At 42.7% G+C, this 24,180-nt stretch overlaps 1 protein-coding gene across 1 annotated transcript in view; it reads right to left on the minus strand.

Moving 5' to 3' along the window:
- Positions 1 to 24,180, minus strand: part of LOC115405962 (receptor-type tyrosine-protein phosphatase N2-like) — a 184,160-nt gene that overhangs the window by 20,116 nt on the left and 139,864 nt on the right. The window contains exons 14-17 of the mRNA XM_030115780.1: positions 17,265 to 17,462; positions 7,353 to 7,500; positions 5,026 to 5,099; positions 483 to 560 (exon numbers count right to left, since the gene is read on the minus strand). Coding sequence (XP_029971640.1) covers positions 483 to 560; positions 5,026 to 5,099; positions 7,353 to 7,500; positions 17,265 to 17,462 — 498 coding nt within the window. The remainder of the gene's footprint in view (positions 1 to 482; positions 561 to 5,025; positions 5,100 to 7,352; positions 7,501 to 17,264; positions 17,463 to 24,180) is intronic.

The raw sequence follows: 24,180 nt of genomic DNA on the forward strand, positions 1-24,180 counted from the left end.
CCAGGAGTCCAACGGGGACAGGGATTGTTTGATGAAGGGAGCTTTTCTTCCAGCAGTGAACACACACACACACACACACACACACACACACATGCCAAAACTGGCCAGAATAACATATCGATCTCCCTGTCTCACATCCAAACCCAATCCAACACTTGGGACAGTGGGAAAAGTGTTTGCCCTCCTATGCATTTACAATGTGTCCCACAGTAGCCTCGTGTGTACGTGTGTGTGTGTGTGTGTGTGTGTGTGTGTGTGTGTGCGTGTGGGTGTGGACAGTGATAGTATAGGGAGCATTATGGTGAAGGAGAGATTAATAATGACATCCACAGTACAAGCCAGTCTCCTGTGTGGCTTGCTGTACTAATAAAATGCGGCTAAGTCTTGTTTAAGAGAGGAAAGTGTATTGATTTTTGGTGTGTGTGTGTGTCTGTGTGTGTGTGTGTGTGGTTGTGTCTGTGTGTGTGTGTGTATGTTTTTACCTGCCAGAAATCTGCCACAGTGGAGGGCAGGGGACCTTGAGTGGCGATGTAGGCCGGGTTCCTGGGATCGTGATCCATCTGTGGGGATAGAAGGAGGAGAATAAAAGAGGGAAGAGTTGATGCCAAACTCTGGAGTCAGTATGCATTGTCCCGAAAATGTCCATGTCCTTCACCCTGCGTTTGTATTGTCTAACAGATTTTTTTCTGGCAAGCAGGAACTCCATATTTCAAAAGAGTGCTGCAGTCAAAAAGAAAAAAAAAAATTACAAAGAGAAATAGAAGGCAAAACAAACCCAAGAAGAAAGGGAAAGTTCATTTGTAGCCAAGGGGGAGACGGCTTACAAGCATCACCTCGAGTGTTTTATTGTGAGAACGTCTCATTACATCGGAGGGGAAATTCTCAGCTCGTTGGCCCCGAAGCCCTCAAATTCTTAACAAAATGCTGAGATTTGGGAACAATTACCGAAAGCCTTGTGCTGGAGGTCTGTCACCAAAGGTGTCTGTCTTCAACTATCACTTTGAGGAAAGTTGGATACCTTGAATTTTTCTTTTCCTATTTTAAACTTAACAAACATATTTTAGCCTTGACCGTCAGAAGACGCTCAGCATGCATCAGTTTGCAAAAATCCTTTTAATCTCCGTGACGGGCTCCAGAACTGACCTCTGCGTCCTGCCACTAACGTAAACAATAGATCTGATATTCAGACATGAGTGAATGAGGGTTGAACGTCCTCCTCACGGCGTGTTCCGAACCTGCGGCGGCCTCACCGGAACTCAGGCAACGTGAGAGAGAGGCACACGTCCCCGCATCGGTTTGTAACTTCAATTAGTTCATCATGTAGGGTTGCCTCTGCGGCATGCAGCTTTTCATTCGTGGCTGTCAGATTCGCACAAAGCGGCTTCTTTGAAGGGGGAGGTGAGAGGTTGCACGGTAACTCTCACAGACTTCTTTCTTAACTTAATGGAAATTACAGGAGGACGGCGGCGGAGGCGTTGAAAGTAAAAAAGAAGGAGCGTGAGTTGAATTCGCAAGGATGTGAGTGACACTCCTGCCTATTGCCATGCAAATTGTATGGTAAATGTAATAATTTGGCAAGACCAATTTAGCTGGAAGCAATTACAGAGGGAAGACGGACAATTTCTTGTGTGTGTGTGTGTGTGTGTGTTTGGGAGTGGGGGGGTTTCCGCATGATAAATGATCTTTAATGGTTCTCTGTTCATTTTCTCCAACGCTGGAACAATAACGCAAATCTACTGAACATGAAACACAGGAAGCCAGAGAAATACGAGCTGACATGGCAGCAGGAAGTGACCCTCACAGTAAAAACTGGGGGACTTCTCAAGACATGAGGATGATTTTGAGGATGCAGTTATATCTGGGAAAAGGTTTGTCAACATCCCTTTTAAGTGTTTACTATAAGCTTCTATTGGAAAATATTAAAATGTCAAGGTTATTAAGGCACTATTTTACCAGTCAAGATGAAACTGGGCTGTATGCCGCCCCTAAACTCTCTCTGAGCTTTGACAAGTGCCAAAATTATTGAAATGCAAAATGTGACTCATCCGTTTGAAAGCATTAGAGGCTGGACAATAGAAAAGGGAACGGACTGAACAATGTCTCATATCATCCAGCGAGGAAGGATCCAGGAAATGAAAAGAGAAAGACGAGGAAGGACAGGGAAGGAGACACAAATTGACACTGAGAGATCAAGAAGGACAAGAAAGAGAGCAAAAACAAGAAAAAGGTAGTCCGAGTCAAAACACAGTGATAGATGAAGGTGAGAAAGGACGCGAAAAGCTGGAAAGGAGGCGGAGGGGTGGACAAAAATGCAGAGTCCAAATAAAATCACACGATGAGGGTGGAAACAAACGAGGAGCGACAGATTGGCTGGGGCCTGTGCTCGCTTGACATCTCTCTTTTTATTTCTTTCCCCCACGCGTTCTCCTTTTCAATCTCCACCGAGACACAATGCTTCCTGACATCTCCTAGTGTCTCCAGAATTAAACCCCACCATTAATGACATTGCAAAAGGACAACTGTCTTCCTCTCTTTCACACACACTCCTCCTAATGAGGAACAAAAAGTGGAGGATGTGACATGTGTAATTATCCCTGTTATTGGCTTTTTGTCTTTTCTTTGAAGGCGAGGAAGAAGTCAGATAATGTGCTGTGTATGTGTGTGTGTGTGTGTGTGTGTGTGTGTGTGTGTGAGTGCGCGCGATGTGTCTGACAAAGTTTGATGAAGCAGACTGTTACTCCAGTCTGACACCTTGATGTCAGTGACAGACAGTGTGTGTGAGTGTGTGTGTGTGTGTTCTTGCGTTAATTGCATCTGCAGGTTAAACCGCTCCCCGGCAGCTACATGAATTAGCTCTAATTGCGAGCGGAGAAAATAAAACAACCTTTGTTCCTCTTTAATGAAGCCGAGCCTCGGCGTGTGGGTCATTTCACTTTTTGTGCATTTTGCCGTTCTTAATTCGTGCTTGAATTCCGTCAAAAAAAAAAAAACTTGATCTCTGCTCTCTTCATCAGCACCGGATGTTGAGAACACACTCAGGAGAACAGCAGTGTTGAATGTCAGACGGTTTGCGTGTTGCAGTCCAGCCACGTCGGGTCTATCAATAAAAAGAGGCTGATTGGAAAATGAATTAATTCAAGTCTAATCTGAACCGCCGCTTCCTCTCATTGTCTCATTTGTGTCTTTGAGGGAATGTTAAAGCTGATGTTAAAAATGATTAATACGAAAGTAACTAGTTACCTTGTGCCTTGTGCTTCATTCAGGTACCTGAGATGGAACTGTACTCCTTTGGGAACAGCCATTTTAACCTTGAAAACCATATGATGGCTTAAATCCTATTGAGTGTGTATTAAGACATCATGAGGCTGGAGAGAGTACACACACAGGATGAAATTATTAGCTGCCGTTATCTTATGTTGAATCCTTAATCAAATTCAGCTGTCAATAAAGGTTGTGAGGCTGATTTAAACTCAATGTAATCAGCTCACGATGTGCATCACAATGACGGTGTGAGTGTGTGTAACTGAGTGGCGTGTGAGTGATTGATTATGTCTTAGGAAGTGTCCTTGTGTGCGTCTGATTAAGTGTGAGGAAACTACTGAGTCTGCTCTGGACTGAAGGAGTAAGTGTGTGTGAGTGTGTGTGTTTCAATTATACTTTATTAAATTATTGGAAATTTATTTTTTTTTTCTATATATTGGCTTTATTACATTCAAATGGCCAAACCTGGCTGACATTATTCTATATATTCACATAGATAGGGGATGGGCCAATTTCCATGTTCATGAGGGCAAGAGTTTCATCCTACTGGGTCAGAGACCTTTCAGCCAGTTCCAATGTTTTCATTAACATCACCTCTGCCACATTTCCCTTCGTTTCCTCTCATTTCAAAACCATTTTGCTGGATAACCTCATGATCACGACCAGACTGACACCTATAAGCATAAGTTCTTCAGTAACATTCTGACTGAAAAAGAAAAAAAATAAAGGTTATCATGCGGAGCACATCCTGCATAACGTCACATTAGGTATTATTTAATAATGCTGCCAGTGAACCAGCCATGAAAGGAAACTGATGAACAACAGATTTTCCAAAACTTCTTACTCTACATAAACTTGAGGAAAAGTGCACAGAGAAAATGACGACGGACCAAAAATATACTTCTTTTTCTGCGCTCATATGTGAAATGTAAATCTCTTCACATTCTGGGTTCATTTTGTTGGTCCTTCATATGTAGAAAGTACAAAAATGTGGATGAGCCCACATGGCTGTACTGAGTGTGGACATTTCTGTGTAAATGTGTGTATTTCTCTGACTACATTTGTGGGTGTCTTTTTCTCCCTCTCTCCTTTTTTTTTTTTTTTCCTGAATTTTTGACATTTGACAGGGGTGTCTTTATGCTGGTGTATTATTTTCAGTCCCTCTCCCTCTCTCCCTCAGCCAGTTTTTTGGTGCGACGCCCAGATTTGAAATGCATAGCGTTTCTGTTGCTTTTAATGGAATACCACTGTATCCGCCTCAAGGGAAACGTAAACCTACTATTCCAACACTGGTTTTCCAAATTGATACAGTCACTTTACTGAATTCACGCGGCTCTTTCTTCCCTTCTCTCCTTCCTACAGGCGGTGCCGTGAGAGCGTGCACGCCGAGCACACCAGCAACGGTAAACACAAAGTAGTGTCAAATTAGCATAACCCAAGGTCACAAACAATCATTTCCCAAGACCCTACAGATCAATTTTATTCTCACAAATGAGGAGCGAGATGCGCATGTCCCTTTCCCCACACCTTCCCAGAGCGAACGCCGGCTCGGGGTGTTTGCCGCGTAACAATCATTAATATTCATTGTGCAGAACATACACGGAGCGTGAGGCTGCCACGGAAGCTAAGCAAGCGTTGCGTCAAAATTTATATTGGACGACGGTCGGCTGCCTTTGTCTCCGAGGCGCCCGGCGGGGACTGTGGGGAGCCCGGCGTAGCGGCGGCGTGTGAAGCACGGCGTTAGAATGCAGAGGGGGTACTCACGATCGGGCTGGCATTGATGTAATCAGAGTTGCCTTGGCTGTTCTCCACCTTCAAGGTGATTCTGGAGTGATCATCTGGAACAAAAATGAAATATTTCAATACGTTTTGTCTCGGTAAGGCAAGTGTTCAGCAGCCATGCTACACGCATTGTAATGAGTCATCTGCATATTTGTTGAGTATACAGGACTCTTGCCCTTGATGTAAAGTTAAAGTGGGAGCAGGATCAAAACAGTGTATTCTCATCTGGTTTTCTTTTTTTTTCCACAGTGTTTCTTCTTTGCTCTGATTAGAATGAGCTGGCTTGCCTGAGAGGATTGATGTTGTTAATAAACTCTGCTCATACATCTGAATAATGGATCACACTGGCTGCTTGTTGTGAAGCAACCTTTAAGAAATTGGGAAATTCGATCTATGCATAACTTTCCCTTCAGATGAGTTCAGAAACTGAGAGATTTGGATGGACGAATGGATGGATGGACAGACGGATGGATGGATAAGGGGAACTGAAACATTTCAAATAAACCTTGAATTTTGCTCTACACTGATATTATCATGATTTTAATTGGGTTTGTTATGATCTCCAGTTAAAACATAACCCCTGAATTTCAGCATTTTAATATTATTCATCCCCAGTTGGACTCTGGTTTGGTCTTCGGGATATTTTTGTGTGGAGCTCACATGTTACCCCTGTGCGTGTTGGCTCTTCGATAGACCCGTGACTACTGCACTGTTGGCTAGAATGGGCTTTAATTCCCTGCGAAGCTGACAAGGATAAAGCCAGCATAGAAGAAGAATATTGGGTTACTCGTGTGTGCACTGCATTAGTGGGAAGATCATACAACCAGTGAACTAAATCAAAAAAAAACAAATGTTCAAGTGCCTCGTATAGCTTCAGGATGTACCGACTGCCATCCCTGATCCACAGGATTTTCTGAGTGGCCAACATATTTCTAGTTTGTGCTTCACTCCAGCGAGCAGTCCTCTGAAGTCTCCAGTGATAGCAGCAAAACAGTTCAGGTCGAGTTTTTTTTTTTTCCCCCTTCTTCTTCCTCTTTTTGGAGAAGCCAGTGGTGCTTCAAATAGGAAGCACAATTTATTCCTGAAAAACTGCTTTCCCTGCTGACAACCTGGATTTCATTAAGCTTGAGCCTGCTGGAGAGAATGGGACAGCACTTTTTTAGATGGGCTATTTCCACAGAAGCTTAGAAATTTTAATCATTGATGAGGTCGGTGCAGGAGAGCTTTAATAGAAAACTAATTTACAACCCTTCTGCTCGCTGCATCTGCTCCTAGTTTCTTGATAATACGGGCCCATGGCCTAGAAAATACCAAGGCTTGTAGAGAGTCGCTGAGAAAAAAAGAAAAAAAAGCAACCATGTTTAGAGGACTGACATCAGGAGGCGTGACAGATGAATTCTGCTTCTGCTCAACATTTAGAGTTGTGTTCTCCCTCAGTGAGGACGACGTGATGCTGTTATTCCCTTTAACACCACTATTTTACACATTGGACCAGAACAAAACTTAAATAGGTGTTCATTAATATTCAAAGGAATTACATTAAGTGATTTTTTTCAATATACTGCCAATAGTTTCTGAAATGACACTGGAGTCACATGGACTTCAGGATCTTTTTTTTTTAATCTATTAGTTAGAAACAGTTTTCTGCCAATCACTGGCTGGGTTTTTAGTCATTTCCACAAACACAGGGATGCTTTTCCAGTCGAACCTGCAAGCAATCAGTGTATTGATATCTTGAGCTTTGTATTCATCTGGTTTTCTGGTGCTTGATTTAGATCTGGATGTGCTGATTGTAATCAACTGCCTCAAAGACATATTTTTTTCAGGGTTAACAGAACAATCGTGTTCCAAAACCCAAGACATACAACCTACAAATAAATGAATGGCCAAGGATGCCAAAGGAGAACTAATGGCACATATGGCCTGATTATTACAGAGACAAAGGTAAACAGCTCCCACACTAATTATCTTCAGGACTGAGAAACATACCAATTAAAGGAAGGTCAGGAAAAGACTAAATGCTTCAAAGCAGGGGAGGGAAATTAAAAGTTTCCCGAGGGGCCACATAAAAAACTGTAGAAGGTGAAGTTCAATCAAAACCAATTCTATTTGATATAGGAAGCATTATTGTATGTTGAGAACATTTTCTGATCACATGTTAATGTTTTTGGCTTTTTGGGAAATCAGTGAAACTGTTGAATTTCATTCATTATCTGCAATAATTGTCTTTGGATTCAATATCTCTCATGAGCCTGATGCAGTCTGGGCTGGAAGAGGCCGGTTGATGTAATGCCCAAGTCTCGACTTACATGCTACAACAGCAGTGGAGCGATTCTTCTTTGCGTTTCCGTCTTTGAGTCCGACGGTGGAAGCATTGGGCTCCGCCTGGTACGCGCAGAGTGCCTCCCACTCCTTCTCTAAGCGGTCTTTATTCTTCAGGTGGTCCTCCATGTAGGACTGAGGGACATGAGGAAAGAGAGAGGAGCAGATGAGGCGATACAGAAACACAGCGGCATGCAGATTTGCTCTCAGAGATGAACTTCCGCATGATGTGAGACCTGGAGTTTTTACATTTCCCTTGGTCACATCCTGTTTTCTTCCTGCGATCAACTGCCAGCAATATATTAAAACAGCCATCAGAGTTTTCCTTGGCCACATCTGACGGTGCCCAGTGTGGCTTTGTTTTCGAGCAACCTTGAGATTCAGCGGTCCGTGCACAGAAAAATATGGACGGTACGGTCGTTCTGTAATGGATGAGGGACCCAAACGAGCTGGTGTGGTTCTTTAAATGGCTCCGGTGATGATTTATGGTGGCAGTTACAAATGGGGCTGATCTTAATCAGAATTAGCTTCCAAAAAAAGGCCTAATGGCTTTTCTGCTAAAACGGGGGGAGTTTGTTAAAAATGGAAGGCGGCGTGGCCAGACGTCCGGCTGGAGGAAGATAATGAGAGGCTGTTCGGCTCAAAGGCATTTTTTTTTACGGTCTTAACATGCACGTGCACGCTAAATCACTCTGCCCTGGGACATTTTCTATCGTGCCTTATCCGACATGTTTCATGCAGCAGATGACAGTCTGGTCCATCCTCAACAGGTCGCCAGTCCCAAACACTCAAGGCCCCAAACCGGACTCAAACTAGGAATTTTGTCACTGTGAGGAGACACAGCTAACCACTAAAAGCCTACAAGCACATATGCATGCACACGCGCACACACGCGCACACACACACACACACACACACACACACACACACACACACACTAGCCTTTCCTTGTCGTATCAGCTCTCTATTATATTTCTTTCTGTTGCTAAAAGCAGCAATGATGTAACAGGAGGTTGCAAGCTGCGACCCTCCACCTGCACACAGCCGCTTATCAACAGCAGGAGGTCCGATCCATCAGAAGACACACACACACACACACACACACACACACACACAATACACACTTCTAAAGCACCAGCCACACATACTGGCTTTCATAAGGTTACACACACACACACACACACACACACAGACACAAATACAAATACAACAAAATCCTCACCCACACATGCTTACACATATACGCTGCAGAGACACGCGCATGTGCACTCCTGCAGTTTCAGATAAGCGACGCATTCACACACGGGCGAGCATTTAAACACACACATAAATCCTCAAAACACACACACAAAGATGTATCAGCTATATATATCAATTGACCTGCAAACACACATTGGGAAATATGTACAGAATTACATACAATCCGACTGAAGAGAGAGAGAGAGACACACACACACACGCATGCACACGCACACACACACACACACACACACACACGGAGTGTCCAAATCAGATGCCCCCCATCACCCTGTACCTCCTAACCTCCCTCTCTCTCCCTCTCTAATGCCAGAGTAATAGGGTTTTGTGGCTGTGTAAAGGGATTATTGCAATCCAATCAGGAGGTGCTGAGATCACCATGTGTCGGCCAAACACTGAATAATCCCCTTACTGCGGGGGGGCTTACAGCTGCCAAAGGTGCTCAATAAAAACCGCCGCGCTATAAGACTGTTCCCGAGTCGCCATTACTGTTCTGACGCACCGCCTAAGCACCTGTAAGGGAAAGGGCATCGGGGGGGGAAAAGGCTGGCCACTTGGGAGGTGACGTAATGCAGGTGGCCATTTTGGCTCGACGGAGACACGAGGGAAAAGCGTGATCATCTATCCAAAGTAGTGTTTCAGAGCATTTTTAATCTACAACACATGCATATATTGAATTTATCAGATTTGAAAATCTGGAATAAAAAGGAGCAGTGCACAGTGGTGTAGTGGTTAGCACTCCCTGTGTGTGTATGTGTGAGTTAGGCCTCGTTTACATGACAACATTTTCAGGTGAAAGTTGCATTTTGGGTGTCTGATTAGACGACCGCAGCCTTGCAGTTCACTGAAAACTCAACAGTTTGAGGACATCTGTCATGATTAAAATCATGCCTGGGATTGAACCGTCATCCTAACTCCTTCAAAGGTTTGAAAATGACAGTGTGTGATTGGCTGTCCGGGTGTAACCTGTTTCATGAGCCTTAACTGGAAGAAGAGGTGTAAAAGATGGAGCGCTAAAGGAAAAGATATAAACATATAAAATGTCAAACTTAAAAGTGTGATCTGAACAAACTTTTTCAAAAACCTTTTTCGTCTTCAGTCTGTCACTTATCTGCACTTTTTATTAACTCTTCACTGGTCAAGTGACCATATTTGGTAAATTCATCCTTGCTTCCTCATCATTTCGAATGAACCATATGAAGACGATAATATTCACAGAACGGATGGTGACGTTGTTTAAATACTCAGGCAGGCATAATTTTTGTAGGATTTCTAGAATATGTGGACGATGGTATGACCAGATAACTTGTTGTGCATCGAAATTTTTAGTTGAAGGCTGGACTTCCTAATGCTTTTCCTATTATCAACATTAAAATCCAACTGGTGCAGCTGTTTAACTTATGATTTTCACTTAAGTTTCTGCAGTAGTTTAAATTAGTCTCCAATGTTACACTTAATTCAGCTCTACAAATGCATTTTAGCAAGTTGTGTGGTATTTTACCCTCGTCTTTTCATTCTTTTGAATGAAACTATCGATGCATCAGATAAACAAGTCACACTGTTGAACTATATTTTATTTTATTTGCAGCCTATAAATCTGTTTTCCAACAATGCGATTATTAATTTGATTCACTGTGTTCAAAGTAAAGATAAAACAAAAGAGAAAAGTTGCAAAATCTTTGAATAACCTTCAATAACACCCCAAAACTTTAACAATATTACAACATACGTATTTCAAAGTCTGCTCCATAGAGATTTATAAGCTGACATCATCTTGATACAGGAGTCTAACTCTTTCCCAAACGCCTCCTCCACCTCGGTCCGGCTGCATTACAGTGATTTAACAGCCATTTCCGGAAGCTTATTGTTCCTCCAACCATTTGCCCTGTGACCTATCAGCCCCACAGATCACATCCCAGCTGGCAGTGACGGTGAGCTCCAAAAACCACAACCACAACAAATTCCCAGCACGCTTAATCTCGACGGAGGCTCCTGCTGCTGCAGTATAATCTATAACACTTACTTGGCCAGCAACAAAAGACAAGATAATGTGCTTTATATATAGAGTCACCTAATCCTCTTAAGACACAAGCAGAGAGGATGTGTGTGTGTGTGTGTGTGTGTGGGGGGGGGAAGAGTGAGAGTGAGAGAGAGATGGCGGTGGGGGGTGAGAGGGGTTTGTCCCAGTCACATGGGACCAAGTAATACATTAACTTAGATAAGATGGTGAAAGCTGTTTCTCCTCAAATTAAAATCAGTGGGTGGATGATGACATGGAATTTGCCAGGGGTTTACGAGAGGCAATTAATTTTTCTTTTTCTCTTGGGGAGGTGGTGGAGGGTGGCGGGTGGGTGGGTGGGTGGGTGGGGTCGTGAGGGGCCTCGTGCCGCCTTCCTTTTGAAGCTGGTGATTTGTATTAATCGCTCAAGAGTTGCTTCACTCGGGTGCGAGGTAGAAATATTTGCTTTTTCCACTCTTGCCTCGCAGTGCGCCTTGGATTCGTTCTGTTACGCTTCGCTCAAACACACACATGCAGTTACCACAAAAAGTCTGGACTGTGTCAGAGGTCTGTTGACTGGAAAGTGCTCTACACCCTACTTAATATTCCAAGGTCAATTCAGAGTGAGCTCCAAGTTAAGCATCCATCTTTTGGCAAAAACCTTGAGCTCACTCAGACAAAAATATTCAATTCCTCATGAAACCCTTTCACATCCTATCCGATTGAAAAGCAAAGAAAAAATAATTTCTTAAACCAGAGCCAAATGCTCTAAAGTGGATAGATCCTTGAAGTGGGGCCTGGAAAGTACCTGTACGACCTGGTAGTTTGACAAAAAAAAAAAAAAAAAAGGATTCTTGAAACATATCAGATTCTTTCATATAAGCTTCACACCTGGACACACCTGGACACTTCATACTGCGCATTTCAGTCTTAAGACTACACCCAGATCCTTGAACCCAGACCTGGAGTCTCTAATTTTGCTGGACGGATTTTAACTCTTCACACTCCACTTGGACGATTCACATTCGACTGTAAGATTCTTCCAAGATTTACTTAAACTTTACATTTGGAGCAGGTTTCTTTAAACTACACCAGGAATTTTGAATCCAGTTTAATAGAACGCAACCCTCAACCTGCAGGACCAGTGGATCGCGCTTTGTCAGGCCTCTACCCTTTGACCTCTCTGGCATGGGAGACCCTACCAGGAAACAAAGTACAGAAAAAGTCTGGAGTAATCAATGCGGGACAGTTGGAGCAGTCCTGATAGACGTCTATTGATATTTTCTTGTTTTATAGTTGTAATTGTGATGCACAGGAGATATATTTTACCACCGGGGGTAAAAATCATTTAATTGAAGCGAGGGATATGAAGGAAAGAAGTTCGGCTCAGAAAATGAAAAAAAAAAAACCTCAAACCCAGGACAAAGGAACATGAACGACTGATACATTATCGGAAGGGAAAAAAGGATGTGGTGATGTAAGGAGGAAGCACGTCAACAGTTACAAAAGAAGTAAGAAAAAGTGACCTGCAAAACACCAGAGAACTAACAGAAGAGAAGACATGAGCCATCAATCCAAACAACCTTTTCTGTATTAAAAAGCAATACCTGCAGTATGAGTTCTTTAAGTCCAAACTTTTAAGGTTTATGTGCCCTTCGCTCGACTGAGAAAACAATCTGACCTTTGGGCTTCTGAAAGGTTCCTGAAACCTGATGAAAAAATGATTCCTGTTTTTGTTTTTTTCCTTCCCTCTCCTACGTGAAAATGTTGACATTTTGAAGGTGCATGTTTCCCACATGACAGTTAGCATTATACAACATCCGCTCCGCTGCCTGGTGGGAGGACGGAGTCAGCTTGGGCCAATCGGCGCTGCAGCTTTTCCCTGCCGAGTCTGTGGCGCTGTCCAAGGTCCTGAAAGCTCACCACAGCTTCGAGTGTGCATTATTAAAACTACACATCACCTTCCCTTCGCTCCTTTTATGACCTCTCCTTTCTCAATTGTGATTAATCAGTGGGGAAATGCATACATATATAAGTAAAGGGCTCTCACCTTCTTCCCACTAATGACAAATCATCTATTATCCCTTCTGCTGACATTCTTGAATGACTTACAAACCACCAGAAACTTCTGTGTCCTTTTTCCTTTTAAATCCCGCAGCAGAATAAAAAACATGGGCTCAAAAAGTTAAATATGTCACCAATTCTTCGTCTGCATCGAAGGTCTGCTAATAAACCCAGCCCATTCAGACAGGTTTATAACAGCGAGCCAGCACAGCTGCAATTAAAGGCACAGAGAACGGCATTAGTAAAACTGCATTTGAGTTCTTAACATCTGTTCTTTCTATAAAATGTCTTCTCCAAAGATATTTTATTAATTAAATGGGTGCAGCATGGGAAATTTCAGGCTGTCTCTCATTTTACACATCAGTAAAAGTAATAAAAAGAAGCAGACCTTAAACAGAATTTTTAGGAGTTTCTTTTTTTCTTGATGTGCAAAAACTAATCAAGATGTCATGGGGAGCACCATGTTTCCATGACGATTGATCATGACCTCATGGAGCACACTATGTTTCTATGACGACTGAGCATGACATCATGGATGCATCACGTTTCCTGGGACCAAGTAATACATTAACTTGTTGGTTCTGATCATGACAACATCAAGAGCATCCATGACAACAGGGGGCATTAATATTGACATGATGACTGAAGCAAACTACATGAGAGGCTTCACTTTCCCATGACAAGTGATCTGGATGAAAAGGCTGCAGAAATAAGATAATCAACAGAAATGTTTCAAAATGTGTATCTTTTTGTGGTATATGCAGTCATATTTCCCATGTTTTACATCTTTAGGTGTTTTAATTTCTGTTTCTTTGCCTCGTCTGCCTTGAAAATGACAGTTTGACGATAGTAGGGCTGAAAAACAAAGAGAAAACGAAACGTTTGAAAATTTATGTCCACTGTCTGTAGATTCAGACCCATTCACCAAGCTGTTTGATTTACACTTGCAATTTTGGTAAAAACCTGCTCGAAACACTAATAATTCTCCCTAATTTCATTCTACTCCCCAACAGCTTCTGCAGTACAGCGGAGTTCTACACCCCCCTGTCACACTCCATAAATACAGCAGTATTATTCCTGACACCTGTTTTAAATATAATGGAGCCCAGGGAACATTTATAAGCTTCAGCTGAGAATGTGACAACATTAAGAGCTTCTGGAGGGAGGAATTCAATAAAATTGTGAGGTTTCTCTTTTTGCCTTTCTATATTTTTTGTTTGTTTTTTTTTTTTTTTCCAAGGAGTGAAAAACATATTTTCACGCGTTTCAGTGCACCACAATGAAAAAAAATAAATAAAACCAATGCACCTAAAGTTGAGTTAAAAAACACACACAAACCAGAGGAGAGAATATCATGTATGCAGGAGATTAAACTGGACCTTTTGAAGGGGATGTGGAGTGTGACTTGATGAGTTTGTGCCAGAGATTGATTTGGAGGAAGATTTAGATCCGGAGATAAAAAGAATAGTGCAAATTTAATGAGTTTGGTATGGTACTCTGATTTTTGTTTGAGGTATTATTTGATTTACTGGCATGCACTGAGAGCACCAATAAAAAAGTCAAAATTTTCTGCAAACACAAACTTCAAAATACTCAGGTTTTCATGACCTATAACTTCAAATCTGAAAAACAAAGCAAAATGTTCAGAAATCTTTCAGTGATTCAGTGAATTTCAGTATTGATCACAGTGGGAAAAGCGGGGAAGTGGTTAGGTCTGTGTGGAGTTTGCATGTTCCTCCTCAGATTCTTTTTCCCACAGACCAAGTACATGCTTTTTAGGATAATATGCATTGGTGAATCTGAGTGTGAGTGTCCCTCTCTCTGTGTGTCGACCTTGTGAAGGCCTGGAGAGGATTAGGGGTTAACCCTAACCCTAAACCCAAATAAAGATGGATGCCTTCATGGATTCTTTCTTTCTTTTTTTTTTTTTTTTTGGGGGGGGTGGGGGGGGGGGGGGGGGGGGGGGGTGGGGGGGATAGTCTCCTAATTGATGAAAATTAGCTCTTAAAGTGTGCAGTTCATGTGAAAACACTCTCCAACACAACATAGATTAAAGTTTCTTGGAGGGGAACTCACAAATTACATCCACTGCCGTGAACCTACACAGAATGACTCATCACAGTTAAACTCACTTGTTCTGTTGCTTTCTCCTCCTTCACGCCATTTACATATTGGTCTCCATTATTTAACAAATGCACCACTCGTTCTGACCAGACCAGCCCCCCTCCACACACACACACACACACACACACACACACACACACACACACACACACACACCGAGCCGACACGCCACTTCATCCCTTCATCCCTCTCATCTCCGCCGCCTCCGCCTCGTCTCCCCGAGACGAAGCAAGGCGCACCTGCAGAAGTTCAGACCTCGCTGTCACAAACTCAGATCTATTTTCATCCGTGTGTGACCTCGCCGCTTCGAATGTGCATTACACTGCACCAAAGGAGCATTTCAGCTCGTCTGCACGCTGGTGTGAAACAACAGACAGGCGTTCTCTCTCTCTCTCGGTGCAAAATCTCTGGGGTAATTAGTATCTTTGAGCCTATCGAACACATCAAAAAGCCCGCTCTGTCACAACTCTCTGCCAGCTTCATGATGCACGGAGAGAGAACGCGGCAGACACAGGGAAAGGTGGGGGGGGGGTTTGTAGGCGGGTCGGGGGAGCCGGGACGAAGAGGTGGGAATGCTGAGGGTGGTGGGTTGTTGAAGTGAGCAGCAATATATTGCAATTACGAAGGCGCTACACGGCGAGCGACTGAGGTTCAATACAGATTCTCATCTGCCGGATAGAAGAGGCTAAGAAGCCTGCTTACAGGAACTGTGGGTGTAATGAGATATGCTCAAACAAAAGGAAAAAAAGGGGGGGGGGAGTGAGAAAGATGACTGAGACGCTGAGAGGAGAAAGAAGTGTGTGTTTTGTGTGTGTGTGTTTGTGAGGGAAATTAGGAGTGTACACGAAACCACAGGGAAGGATGCAAGATATTTTTTAAAGAGCTAATTGGTTTAAGGGGTGAAACCTGCAGGTGATGAAACAGCAGAAATCTCTTGTAGTCGTTTGGAAGGACACAAAACAAACCATACCACATGTAAACATTAATCCACCAGAGGAAAAGAATCTAAAGCTTTCATTTGTGACATTATGAGTGAATCAAAACTTGCATTTAATTTTTTTGGGGTTTCCTTATTTTGTTTAATTTATCAATAGAATCAAACTCATCTGATATACTCTCTTGGACCTTGTATTATGTTAAACAGTGTTGGTTTGGAAAGGGATGAAGGGAGTTTATCAGATTTTTTTCAAATAAATAGTATTTTGTGCTAATTTTCCAACTTTCTCTTGAACTATTCATGATACTTTAATTATTCAAACGAACTCAAAGGTAGCTCTAATGTCTGGTTGGTACGCAGCCATCAGAAACAAACAAGATTGAAACCTGCATAGGAAACAAACTAAGATGAGGATCTTCCTCAAAATAATCCAGAGCAAATCAATGAGCCAATGCAAAACGAACATCAAGGCATTTTTCACCACTGACTTGGTTTTGCACTTCCTGTCACAACCAGGATTCAAACCCAGATCCTCGACACTCAGAGTGAAGATCAGGCCAACCAAGACTTACATTCAAAACTGACAGTTGCAGGCAGAAATAACATGACCAAATGATCTGCTGTGTCGCAAGGAAACTTTATAGACAGAGTTAATATAAGTGATTCAAGATTAGTCACAGAAAACATTTTGTACGATATTCACAGGCAATCCTTCAGATACTTCAAGTTTTGCTGCATTCCTCAAATCCACTGACGAAAACTGCAAAATCTGTTTAAAAACCTGTATTTCTGCTTGAGTGCAATGGCTGGCAGAGCTGATTTACTATCTAATAATCTTCATCCTTTCTTGCATTTATCTGGCTTTTTTTACATTTTCAATGCTGTTCAGGTCGGTATGCTGAGGGTCAACTTGATGCACCTTCCTCTAAAGTTATGTAGCTCTTGAGAATGAAATGCAGAGTTATAATTTCATTTACACTCAGAAGGAGCTGGACATAATAACAGGCATTAGTCTTCTAAGTTTGCAGGCTCCCAGAGCCATGAACTCAAACTGGTTCCAACACTGCAGAAACTCTTCTGTTTCCTCCGTTTTTTTTTCCTTGAAATGAAGACATAACAGACTGAAAACTTAGAAAATACACCATCTTTTTGCATAAAGTAGCATTTAAAGACCAGGAAAGTTGCTGGAAAATACAGACTTAATTTAGATTATGTAATAGCTTGTCTCCTCACATATCAGGGATTAATTAAGGTTATTTTTTTTAATCACTGAGGTGCTTTCAATACTGAAACAACCGCTTTCATCTTCACAATATGTTGACATACATATCTAACTGCAGGTCACATACTGCCTCAGTCAAAGCTAACAAAGTAGACTTAAATCTCCTGTTTTCCGCCTGCTGTCCTTTGGGACTTTTCACTTCTTGCTGAATCTCATTGTTTGGAAACTTCTGGAGGTCAGGGCTTCACAAACAAACTCAACCTCTGGCTCTCGGGGCGGCTCGACCGTGAACTCACCAGTATCATGTGGCCGGTGGAGATGTCCATGTTGGAGTGGGCGGGCTCTTCGCTCCAGGACGAGATGCTGCTGCGCGCCGAGGGGCTGACGGCCTGGCCGCCGTCGCTGAACTGGGACGACACGCTGTTGATCCGGGAGGAGATGGGCTCCGGACGCTCGGTGGGAGGCTTGACGGCCATGCGCTGCCTGCACAGCTCCTGCGAGAGGGAGGGGAGGGACGGACGACACGTTAGACGCTCCTGGTACATCCAGAAACAGAAACAGAGTGCCTTCAAAAAGTTCCGCTGAGACAGCTGTTATATACAACACTGAAAACTTCAAGTAAACAGCAGTGTTCAGCATATGGTCAGGACACGATGGGGTAATCAAACTGCCATCCCCGCAATTGCAAAATACCCCCTCTAACATCATGGAGGTGTTTGTGTGAAAATAGCAGTGGTTTCAATCCTAATAAACTATCTGCTGAAGGATTTTTTTTTTTGCCGTGCTGTCTCAGTGCCCTTCATATTCGACACCGCTGCCTTGTTTTACCGCGCAACCTGCAGAGAGAGTGAAAAACAAAACCAGACAGTTTGGTGCAAAGTGCAACACAAACACCGTGTTTTTATAGATAGACTTGTCTCTGTTGGAAATGCCTCGGGGGAGCTTCATTTCACTTTGATGAGTGGTGGTTAAAAGTTCTGCCGTTTTCCTCTCTCTCACCCGGCGTTCGGTCATTCTAACCGAGAGCATCTTCTCCCTATAATCAGCCCCTGATTAACACTGGGATCACTTCCGTGTCGGGACGTTCCTGGCGACGAGTTTCTCCATCGACTGAAGGAGAGTTTTAATTTAGAGCAGTCGGCTGGTCTGTGAGAATTAAACATCAACTCGGTGGAGCCTTGACGTCATTCACAGAGCTGGAAGGACGACAGTGTTTCAGGACAAATTGCTTTTACTGTCCAGATGAATGTATTGACCATGTTGGTTTTGTGACACAATGGCGGCTCATTTTAGAGTTGGGTCAAAGCCAGAATGTTCGAAACTGCGTCTTCTCAAACTTATTTGTGGTTGTTTCTAATATGTTTGTCCTCCCTCTGTTTTAGCATGTTAAAAAAATAAAAAAAAAAAACCCTGGAAAACATGAAAGGGCCCACTGTGAGCTTAACAAGCGCGGGAGGATTCAGGCTACAGAAAATGGGATTTGTTATCAAAATTGAGCTCATTAATCTGTTTCGACCTTCATTAAAAAGTTTCACAGGCAGTCTCTTTTGTCGGCGTGAATCAAAAGTCACAAAATCGCACTGTCTGTGGGTAATATAATCCTGCTGCTCGGTTTTACACACCTGTGCTGTCAAATACTAGAAAGTTTCAGGGATGTTTGAAAACCGAATGCATGCCAAGTGAGCTTTCCTTCAACAGCACAATAAGTAAGAATACAAATATTGATGAAATACAAGGAAACTTTAAGAAAAAAAAAAAAAAGTTCCTCACAAACTATCCCAGTCAGTCTCTCAGCAGCAAATACAATATCTCCATTCATACGCCTGAGCAAACTGTCATTTTCTGTCTGCCGGCTACGTGCCCAAACTGAAATATCAAACTTTTCCTCTCCGCCTCCTCGACACAAATCCCAGCAGGAACCTCAGTCAGCTGGAAGGATGACTGTACCGCTCCGTACCGGAGACCGGGCGCCTGTGACAAAACGTGAAAACGTGACGGAAACGATGTAATTCTGCATCAATAAGAGTGCGTTTGTTTAGAGCCATCTAAAATTACTATGCTCACACTATATACTTGTATCTCAATATTAGATGACTTTATTGAATGGTATCATTAAAAAAAAACTTTCAGATAACAACACTACTTTTGCACGAGATAGAAAAGACGATCGTCGAAGAGCCGCAGAGCTGCTGTCTCGGTCTGCCCTGCATTAGTGAAAAGCAGCTTTGTTACCATTTCAGTCCCGTCCTGTTTGCGGATGGAGCCTCTCAATAATCCCGAATAAACCCAGTTCCTCCTGACAGCAACATAAAAGATGCTCCACTGTAAGCTGGATTAAATATGAGGCCATCAACAACCGTCACTTTCTTAAATTACCTTCTTTTTTATCACGCTCTTAGGAGAATTAGAGAATCTAGTATTTCCATTGGTTATACTTGGACACTTTATACAGTTTTGAGAAATAACTCAAGAATTTTTCATACAGCGGTGGTAGAGACAAGAATATGTTGCATTAGAAAATCTACATATCATACTGACCCCCCTATACAAAAAAAGAAAAAAAAAAACCCTCATACGAACTGGAATGTAAATGAGAAGTAAGATGATATCCGTCCTTTACAATAGATCATATGAAAGCGTGTGCCGCATGCGTTAACCTCCAAGGACAGAAGACCTGGATGAATCTCAGCGACTATCTGTGTTTCTTAATGAGAGATGCCGATGATTAACTGACAGCGCGTTTGATTGACACTGGAGGTAATATGAGCCGGCCTTCATTAGTCTGTATCTCATCTGACTGATGTTCTCGGAGGCTGACACTGATCTATGGGCCCGGGCCCGGGCGGATTATTAAAGCGCTCCGGTACCTGGGCCCGCGGACGCTGACGGCGCCGCCGCTGGAGGGCGGAGGCAGACATGCAAACAGATGCTGCAGGAAGCACCGAAGCAGAGCTTTCACAGAGACCGTCGAAGTGGTTTCACTTCCAAAATGTCAGTGTTTTGTGAGGCTGTAACTGCAGCCCTGATCAGCAGAGTGCTCTCAGTTCCAGGCAGTGAATACATGATAAATAGATGAGCTGAGAGTGTGTCATTTATCAGCAGAAAGGGAAATAAGTCACTGGTTTTTACAGCCGTTTTTGTAAGTGCTGTCTAGATTTTGAGGTTTCATTTCACAAGTTTGTTTTTCTGACATTTATTGGACTGGACAAATAGTTATTTGAAGAGAATAATAGGAAATGCATCAGCTGCAGTTCAAGATAACTGTGGTTTGAATCTTTTTTCTTTTCAGCTTGTAAGGTTGCATACGTTAGATAAAGCAATCCTACAACACCAGAATGTTTCTTTTGAGTTTTTTTGTTGTTGTTTTTGGGTGCTGAAATGCTTGGAATCAAAGGAGAATTTTCCAACACTGCTTTGATTTATTCAAGTGTTTGACTGATGGTTGGAGGCTGAGTGCATTCATCAGATTTATTTGTGTGTCTCTGGTTTCAGATCTGGTCTGCGGAGCTGTTAGTTCAGTGCTGTAAATCATCTCCTCTCATTATAAAGTCATTTTAATCAATACTATGTATCAAATGATTAATGCATTTAATAGTTAGCTGCTTGATAATTGCATTAATGTATGATGGAGCTTCTCGTTACGACCCTCATTCATCCTGAAAGAGCTATTTTTGGCACGCGTAATCTTCTGACTTCTTCTGACTGATAATAATATACAAACGTGCATTTTCTGTTAGTCACCACTATATCTTTTTACATATGACACTTCTTAGCTTATAGCATGATTTCGATCAAAAGAATTGGGTCGCACAGCTGAGGAGCAGTGGTTAGCTCTTTCGCCTCACAGCAAAATGACCCCTGGTTTGAGACTTAGCAGTACATCAAAGTAGAGTTTACTTAATTTTGATCTTAGTAATTTTTCGGTACTTCCTCTATTTGTTTGTTACAAATTCACCTTTTCCTGCTGATATTTGAATTTGGCGATGAAGAGGGCACTTAAATGAAAAATGCTCCATGAGCACAAAAATAATGATTGGTGGATGGATTAATTACTCCAAACTGCTGATAGGTGAATGTGTGTGTGTTGACCTTTCAACCTGTCCAGGTGTGTTCATCCACAGCGCACCGCGATGCTAACTTGGGAAAAGCAGCGTACAAGGCTGAAGACGGGGGGAAAAAAAAAAAAATCCAGGCATTTCTATCAGTGGTGGATCCCGCTAAATGGCCATTTTCACGTGTTTAATAAAGGACAAATATTGGACCCATAAATTGTTGTAAACCCCCCCCCTTCCTTCCCCAGGCTGTTAAGTACAACAGTTTGTCTGGGTTCCTGTCTGGATCGACAATAAGATGAAAAAATAAAAATAAAAAACACAACGGAGAGTCCAATCAGCGCTGAATTGTGGACGACCCGTCGGGGGAGGGGAGGTGGGGCGCATGATCAACAGCGTTCATATTTCAACGAGCCCACGCGGTGAACTTTGCAGCTGCAGCAAATTCTTTTATGGTGTAATTAAAATTGCTTCAAAATGGCTTCCCTCCGAGAGCCAATTAGAGGAGGAAAAGGCGAAAAATTTGAAGAAACAATATAACCGGGGACAGGTTTAGAGTGTAAACAGGGCAAATTTACAGGCTCAGAGCCTCCTCCTCCTCCTCGGGCGGGCGTCCACGCGAGCACACGCTATCTTTATTTACAGCGTATTGATTTTGGAGCACGTGCAATTCATCATGCTAATCACTGGTTTATGTTTTGGATGCCAGTCTCCTCCTGCTTTAACTCACTGTTGCCGTTTTCATTTGTGATCTCGAGCCCGAGAGTCGGATTTCGCAAGTCTCGTCTCTGCTTGGTGGTAGGAAAACACTGAAATGCTTTGCTGAGGGAAACTTCAACAGATCACAGGTGACTTTCTTCTTCATTTTCAGGATATGAAGGCAATAAAATCTACCTGTGGACTCTTGAATTCTGTCATAAATTCTGCCAGAAGTTGAAGCGATGTGAATGATCGTCTCTGAGAAACCTCTTAGCGAGGGTGCATTCAGGGTCATTCAGCAGTCCGGCCTGAGGAAGCCAAACAGGATGAGCACATTCTCTTTTCCAGGACATCCATATTAGCTCTGTCTGTCCCTCGAGATCCATTTATACAATGGCACAGCTAATGAATGAAATGTGTTTTGGTCAATCTAAGACATTGGGACATCCATTTCAACAACTGCATTAGCTCTGACAGTAAATACAGGTGGATAGATGCGGGCTGTGATGGATTTCCAAACTCCAGCAGGCTTTTGAGGTCTTTGTAACTTGATTTTAAAACACAATGGGCTGAAATGAATGAATGTCTGCAGGAAAGACGTTAATCTTAAATTGATGGCAGCTTCTATAAAGCATTAAGGAAGAGGGCTCCCTAATGAAGCACAGAAAGAAATGAAATGTGTATTTTTTTTTAGTTATTTGGATATGGGGCCCCACTTACATGATGTGTCACAGTATTTTTACATTTTAAGCTCTGAAAAGTTTTGCATTTATAAAACATTTTTAAATCACTGTCTAATTCCACAGAAAGAAATGTTGAAAATGACATTTTCGCGATGGGCCACGAGTTTGTGTTATTGCTAAACGTTGAAAATGGTGAAAACATTTGTATGGACGGATGACAGAGTCGGATTACTGCTGCAGGGGACTCAACTCTAAAAGTAGCAAATCCCTGGAGAATACCAGCTGGGAGTCACAACACTCTGGAGGCACAAAGTTGCTTTATCCTTCTTCTACACGAAGACCTGCTCTGTGCATTTTGGAAAAGTTGTGTCTGCTCCCGTTTCCATAGAGACAGAGTTGAAGAGTTTTCGAAAAGTTCAGTTTTAGTGGCTCCGTCATGTAAACGGGCAACCGATACAAAACAAAAGTTTCCTGTTTTCATGGCCCGGATCTTTTACTGTTGGAAAGTATGTTGTAATGTAGCTTTTTCCTGGGGATGCATTTGAAAGAAATAAACACTTGTGGGATGGGATCGAAAAAAAAATTGACAAATCTTCTCATCCCGACTAAAACATGTTCTTACTTTTGTCCTATGTTGTAAAGCATACTGAAAGACGACAAAGCCTGTTCCTAGAAAAGTGAAAAATACAATTTATACTAAAGCTTTTCAGACAAACAGAAGTAAAAAAAATAAATCCTTACTTCTCATAAACTGAAAGTGAAATTTCTCTTGCTTCTCCAAAAATCTATCAAACAGAAGTTGCCTTTACCTCATAGAAGATAAACTTATTTCGTGGCCCCCGGCTAAACGAAAGATTTGACACGAGCTTGTTTCAGGCCGATGCAAAAGAAAGCAACAACAAAAAAAAAAAAAAAAAAAAGAAAGAAGGAAAAATCAATAAACTCTACTAACGTTGGAGGCAAAGGAGCGCGAACCTTAAGAGACGTTAAACACATGAGCGGAGAACGTGTGCCTTGTCAAGCTGAACACACACACACACACACACACACACACACACACACACTGTATGGGCCCATGGGCGTCATGCCAGGGAATCGGCTTGGCGCCTCATGACCGTCTCGAATCACGCTTCACCCCGGGGCGACGGCGGGGCGTGTCGGCGCTGGGAGGCGTGTGCCACCCGACGCACCCCCACACCCTCCCCCGCACTCCCATAAAAGCTTCCTAATGGGGGAGGAAGGGTGGGTATCTGGGGGGGGGGGGGGGGGCGGGGGCTGCTCCTGCACAGGCCCGTCGGGCTCCCAGGGGCGCCTCTGTTTACATGCCCTCCTCACCAAAACAAATTCAGGGGCCTTCACCCGGGCGCTACGCCTCGGCGCGCGTACAAACAAATAAACAAAGGGGGGGACACATGATACAATATGGCGGTGTCAAGGCAGGGTGAGGAACATGGGACTGAAGGGGGGGTGGGGGTGATGGAGGGGAGGGAATATGAACTCGTATTTAACATGGAGTGTGTTTCTGCCAAATGCTTTTACACAGATAACAAAATACTCAATCTATTCAATAAAAAAACAATAATTCTTTCTGGATTCTCAGCTTGTTCAGAATGTTATTGAGTTGTTGTTGTTTTTTTTTAGACTTATTCATGCTCACAGTGAGGTGGGAAAGCACTGAAAACTTAATTTCAATTTGACTAGATGGGATGTCAGAGAAAGTAAAGGCGGGTGGATGGTTCAGGTATTAACCCTTCAAATGAACCAATTTACTAAGATGC

This window comes from Salarias fasciatus, chromosome 18 (assembly GCF_902148845.1).
Source record: "Salarias fasciatus chromosome 18, fSalaFa1.1, whole genome shotgun sequence".
Classification (NCBI taxonomy): Eukaryota; Metazoa; Chordata; class Actinopteri; order Blenniiformes; family Blenniidae; genus Salarias; species Salarias fasciatus.